The sequence below is a fragment of the Rhipicephalus microplus genome, chromosome 8 (assembly GCF_043290135.1).
Source record: "Rhipicephalus microplus isolate Deutch F79 chromosome 8, USDA_Rmic, whole genome shotgun sequence".
NCBI lineage: Eukaryota > Metazoa > Arthropoda > Arachnida > Ixodida > Ixodidae > Rhipicephalus > Rhipicephalus microplus.
Window position 1 is genome coordinate 80,489,197 of NC_134707.1, and position 6,589 is coordinate 80,495,785.

At 44.9% G+C, this 6,589-nt stretch overlaps 1 protein-coding gene across 1 annotated transcript; it reads right to left on the minus strand.

Moving 5' to 3' along the window:
* Positions 1-391: 391 nt before the first annotated feature.
* Positions 392-2,881, minus strand: LOC119165076 (piggyBac transposable element-derived protein 4). The gene is given in 4 exon segments (XM_075870639.1): positions 392-1,234; positions 1,237-1,411; positions 1,413-1,524; positions 1,526-2,881. Coding segments are annotated over 4 exon segments (1,722 nt in total). The 5' UTR covers positions 2,824-2,881; the 3' UTR covers positions 392-1,097.
* Between the last annotated feature and the right edge of the window lie 3,708 nt (positions 2,882-6,589).

Here is a 6,589-nt window from a genome sequence, read left to right on the forward strand (position 1 = left end):
ACGTCGGTCCCATCCGCACCGCTGAAGACCTTCGGCTCCCGTATCGTAGGATGGCCAGGGCAGTTGAACTGGAGTGAAGGCGTCAATGTAGTGGCGTTGGTAGTCATGACAGGTGGTAGCGTGCGGCTTCGCAGCTCCAGGGTGTAGCAACGGGGATTAACAGCACCTCCACCAAATGTGAGGACAACGAACCGAAGCACGAGCCGAGAGAGCCGGGCGTTGGCGATGCTGCTTGCTGCTGGCACATCTTCTTCTTCACAATATATATATATATATATATATATATATATATATATATATATAAGGGAAAGAAGTGTATACCTAAGGGCTCGTTTTTCCGTGTTTTGACACAATATTAATGAGATCTAACAGACAGTAGTGCCAAGGAATGTACAGGGGAAGTTATTAAAACCAATGGAATGTAAATAAGAAGAAAGAAAAGTGGATGAAAAAATTACCAACTGTGAGCAGGAATCGAACCTACGACCTTCGAATTACGCGTTCGATGCTCTATGTATATATATAGAGGCAGGCATGGTAGTTGAGTGGCCGTAGCCGTAGCTTTGCAAGTAGTCAAGTAGATCATCCGTTACGTCACGACATGTTTTTTTTAGACGTTTCAGCCAGAGTCTGGCATTCATCAGGATTGAGGGTACAGTTTTTTTTGGTGCTCAGCTTTATACAATCCTAAATCAGAGGGGGAGAGAGAGGAGAAGGAAGAAAAAAAAGAGGAATATAAGGTGGACTCCCCCGGGCGCTCCTTTTCCTTCCCTCTCCCTTTTCTCCTTTTCACCTTTACGATGTCTGCGGTCTGTGTATCCTTTCTTTCACTAACGTATTGTTCCCGACCAGACGACACCGCATGGCTCTTGTGGTTCGGAGTGTGGGAAAAGAGCTTTTTAGGGAAGTTTAAGCCTTTAACTGATTGGCTTCTGCGCACTGCGCGCCCGGTCCTGTCTACCACTCCGCGGCAAAAATTTCACGCCAGCGGGCGGCATGGGGCGGTGTATAAAAATTGCAATAAAGTCCGCAAGAAACGTCATAGAACCACAATTCTTGCTTTATTCTGTTTGCATTGCTTTACTGCAACAACTCGGTCAGTATGATTTGCGTGTGCGAAATTCTTTAAAACACACAGGCATGTGAAGCGCAACTTCGCATTCTTCGCACTCCCACAGGCTCTCGGACTTTTTGCCATGTGAATTGCAAACTACGCAAAGCCTGGATGGATTTTTTTTACTTTGTTCAGAAGGATCTGACGAGGAAAATGAGCCCACTCGGAAGCTTGCAGGCCCATTGGTGTAGCCGCGACAGGTGGGTTTCTTCGGCCGCAGTAAAGGCGCAGAGCGACCTTTTCGAAAATGGCCTCGGCGAGATTGACCTTCCAATCGGTGTAGTGGAGCCGCTTTGACGGTAGCTTTTCCAAATAAAACATAGCTGTTATAGACAGCAATGTCCATAATGTAAAAGAAAATTTTCCTGTAGCCTTTTGCGTATCTTCTCATAATGGGAAAAGAAGCAAGCAACTCCTCCCATTCCTCGGTTGTAGTCTGATACAACTTGCGGTTTCAAAACTGGCAGGCCGTTCCCGCGACCCTTCTTGCCGGAATCAATCACATTTGCTCCACTGTGCACGATCGACAGTATAGTGACCTGCTTTTTATCTTGCCATGTTAGAGCCATGATCCCTCTCGCAAAGAGAACTCCGCATTCACCTTTTTTCAACTTGAGCTGCTTGAAGCCTTTTGGCATATTCTTGCGGTGTAGACGAACTGTACCAACTGCATTCGAACCCGCATCTTTGAGGTGACGAAAAAGTGTTGGCGAAGAGTACCAGTTGTCCATAAATATTGTGTGGCCGTCAGGAAGGCGTTTTCCAACGAGGTCAAGAACAACGGACTCACTGCACAATAGCCCATCTGTTGCTGGCGTCTTTTCACTTTTTCCAGTATAAATTGAAAAATTGAGGTAGTAGCCACTAGATGACTCACAGAGTTTGTAGAATTTCACTCCAAATCTTGCTCGTTTCGAGGGGTTGAATTGTACGTAGGACAAACGACTGCAAAACTTCATCAGACTTTCGTCTACCGCAACACTTGCTTCGGGATTATACGCTGCACCAATGGACTTGATTATGATATCGAGGACAGGCCGTATCTTCCAGAGCCGGTCTTCACTTTGGGGAAGGCTGTTGTTGCAGAAATGCAGGTACCGCGACAGCGCCCAAAAACGATGTCTTGACATCACAGTGGCAAAAAATGGTATGCTGGTAACAGACCTCATCGACCAGTAGGACTGAATGCTACTCTTCTTTACTTCGCTCATCAGCACACACAAGGCGAAGTAGGCTTTCATTTCGTCGGCGGTTGTTTCATGCCATGAGGAGTCAGGATGCAAAAGCTGCCTTTTGCGTGCGAAGGCGTTTGTGTGCAACGCGATGATGCTCCAAATCGCCACTCCAAGAAGCGCATTGAACATTCCAAGAGCAGTGGGACTTTCACCTACTTGAAGCTCGATGGATCTCTTGATGCCAGGCTGGCCGCTGAAGGAGTGCTTGACAATATTTTCCACACTGTCATCTGCTTTCCATTGCCATTCTTCCATCTTTCGCGCCTTTGGAGAAGGCGGCAAAGTATCCAGCGAATCTTCTGCTGCACACACGTTCTCTTCCTCCTCCTCATCACTACTACTTTCGTCACTTTGATCCTCCCCATCGTCTAATAAAACATCTTCATCATCACAAATGTCACTTTCGGCGTCGCTGTCAAACACAAGTTGCAGAATTTCGTCTTCTGTCAAACCACGCTTTTGCCGCGATGCCATGTTTTGAACAAGACCGGTCGCAATCGCCTCGCTCACTTCGCACACAAAACAGCTTCAAACGCGCACAAAAATAACAGTGGACAACTATGTCCATCTAGTGGAGAACACATCAAACAAAAGGCAAACACCAACCAATGTGCTGCCACCTATGAAAGATCATGAAAAACAATAATTTTTTAAGTGGCCGGCGTTTCGCCGGTCAAAGAAATTTTGGCCTCGGCCGTAGCGACCGGCGGATCGCTGGCCGCGAAGTCAATGGGTTAACTACTCAGCGCCACGTCGACATCTCGACGTTGAAAGAAGGGCGCCGCGTATTGCCGCAGAGGCTGGCAAGCGGGTGCAATGTCAATTCTTGCCCGCTTCTGGATTATGCGTGCAGTAGGGGCCTCCCAATTGTGCATAGGGTTGCTGTTGGGCAGGTCATGCTTGGCACAATTGATCGGATAGTAAGGTAAAAACAGAAACAGATGATAGCTGTACTCAGGAAGAGTAGTTACACTTAAAAATATTTTGAGTTGTCCAGTGCCCTTCGAAGTTGCAGTGCCGTGAACTCAATTATTATTTTCATTATTGCCGTTATTGTTTTCCATTGATTTAATTGCTGCAAGTGTACCTGGATTCTCATTTATTCCTCTATCGAGGGTGTTAAATCGGTGGACAAGGTATGACTCTTGTTTTCACGTTCTCTGTTTGATTTAAATCCTGTCTCTAAGAGTGTTACTGATCAAATCACAGATGAGTTCCCGACGATCGGCGAAACTGTGACATCCGCGAGCCACAAGCACCCTCTCATCATCATCAACAGCGCACCACTACTAGGGGGGAAGTCTGCTGGACAGCCAACACGCGTCCCTCTATTGCGGATGTCGAGACCAAAAGCACTACACGACAGCACCAATTCACCACTCCTCAAAGGGAAGCCTGCCGAGCTACGAAACCGCGTCCCTCTATTGTGGATTCCGAGAACGTAACTCCCTAGGAACACGTTCGGCGGGAGCCCAACGCCGAAATCCTCCCTACAACGACGAAGGCCTGCCAGGGATAACTACAATCTGCGAACTTCATCAGTGCCATCCCCGCACCCAAAAGTAGGTTGACCTCAAAATGGTAAGTCCAGCTCATTCCTTCCCAGTAGCAGTGCCACCTTCCTTAAGGTACGGAAACTTGCTGACAAACGAATTAGACATAAAATGCATAAATCAACATCGCAAGTGCACCTTCGTGCTTGAATAGCCATCAAGGGTATGACACTCTCCATCACACTAGCCGCTACAAACCTAGACGAACACGACCAAATAACATGGAAAAATGTCCTGCTTGAGGCATCTCATAAATAAACAGAAATTGCTCTCAATCTCAGTGATACGCAGATAAAGAAACTGGTCGCTATGATCAACACCACTCTCCGTAACAACATTTTATCGAACAAAGAAATCACCCGGTTAACAGAATTTGAACAGAATAAATACCAAGCCATCATGACCACTAAACTTCATAAACTCAAAAGAGACCATTTGCCCAACCACGCGTTTCCTGATATAGTTCCTTATCACTACAACACCACCACCCAGGAAACCACTAACGGTACAAGCGAGCACCCATCTATGAACACACCCTGTGACACTGTGATTGTAAACTTATCGGACACGAGTTTGTCACCTGACGAAGAAAAACTGCTATCTTAAGGACGAAGCTTCTGCCCAACCACAAAAGTTTTCGATGAATTCCACTTGCTCCGAGACCTCGACAACTTCGCTAGAAGCTTAAGGTTGCGCGGATATTTCTTGGACAGGCCTTCTAACCACGAAACAATTCATTGTCGTAAAACAAATGATTGGACACCAAACAGTAATCGAGCTAAGTGCCTGGACCTTCATATCACCGAAGTACAGAAGGATATGGTACACGAATACCACAGACAGAAAAAAAACGATAAAAATTGACAAAATTTGAAAAAATGAGTATGAGAAATCTCACATCTAGGACAGACATAACAATAAAACCCGCTGAAAAAGAAGGAGCAATTGTAGTCCCTAATATAAACAACTACTTACAAGAAGAATACCACCAGCTAGACGATTCAAAACTTTACGAACGCCTCCCAGGTGATCCGACAGACGAATACAAACGTATCGTATTAACAGAACTAAAGAAAAGAAAAGATAACCAAAACTGACCACAAACTAATGCGAGGAGCATACCCTTGTCCAGGTCGCTTCTACATCCTCCCGAAAATTCATAAACTAGGTAACCCAGGTCGATCAATAATATCAGGCATCGGTACAGTAACTGAACCCACATCAGGGTACGTGGACAAACTAATAAGCCACATTCCATACACCCTCGCATTGTACATTAGACGCCACACATTTTCTTCGAGACATTGCAGGTCTGTGTGTGCCGAAAAACTCGTACTTGGTTACTCTTGATGTCTCTTCATTGTATACAAATATTCCTCACGATGACGGCATAGCTGCATTAAAAACATGTACACAGACCATAGACAATCTAACAACCCCGATTTCTCTGCCAACATAACTTTGACGAAGATCGTCTTCAAGATAAATTTGTTTGAATTTAACCAAGAGTATTTTCAACAAATCAGTGGGACCACTATGGGCACCAAAATGGCACCCAATTATGCCAACATATTTATGGGAAAGCTAGAATCGGAATTCCTTGCACAAAGTTTCTTGAAACCACTGTTATACAGAAGATACATAGCCATCTTTCTTATTTGGACCCACAGTGAGAACGAACTTCTCAGTTTTATCGACAATTACAATGATGTACATCCGAACATACCCTTCACACACACCTACTCGGAAGCAACTGTAAATTTTCTTGATGTTACCATAACGATAGAAGACAAGCTTTTTACAATCCTATATCGCAAACCAACGGATCGACAACAATACCTCCATTACCAAAGCGATCACCCATGCCACTGTAAAAACAGTATTCCATACAGCCAGACTCACCGGTTTAAAGCAAATCTGCTCAGGAGACGCTGATTTTGGCACGAGCTCACAGAGGCCAAAACTTATGCTCGATAAACAAAAATACCCCCCACATTTAATTGATGACGCCAATCAAAAAGCGAGAAAACTGAAGCGTGATGACTTAATTGTGAAGCGACCACCGCAAGAAGACCCTCGATGAACAAACCTCAGCTTAACTTACAGCACAAACTTCCCCATTGTAAACAAAATCCTTAAACGACATTACAACATTCTAGAACAAGTTGAACGTCTGGAACGCGTATTCCCATCCGCTCCTGGCGCCGTTTACCGACGACCATGCAACCTCAGGCACACTTGTCCAGTCTCAAATCAATAACTCACACCCTAATAATTCATGCCAACCTTGTTTAAAGTCACGATGTCTTGTTTGTAAAGCGATGTGAGAAACACACAAAGCAATTAGCACAGAATCCAAGTTTTCGATTAACATACAAGGAAACTTAACATGCGATTTCTCCAAAGTGGAATACCTACTCGAAGACAACGTGTGCAAAATGCAGTACATCGGACAAACAGAAACACCATTTAATATTCGCTTTACTAATCACATAGCCCTAGCGAAATCAGCCCCAAGTCTACCTCTATAAAACATCTCAATCTTTCCGACCATGCATTCGACAAACTATCAGTAACGCTCTTAGAGACGGGGTTTAAATCAAGCGAGAACGTGAACGAGAGTCATACCTAATCCATCGATTTAACACCCTCCATAGAAGAATAAATGAGAATCCGGGTACACTTGC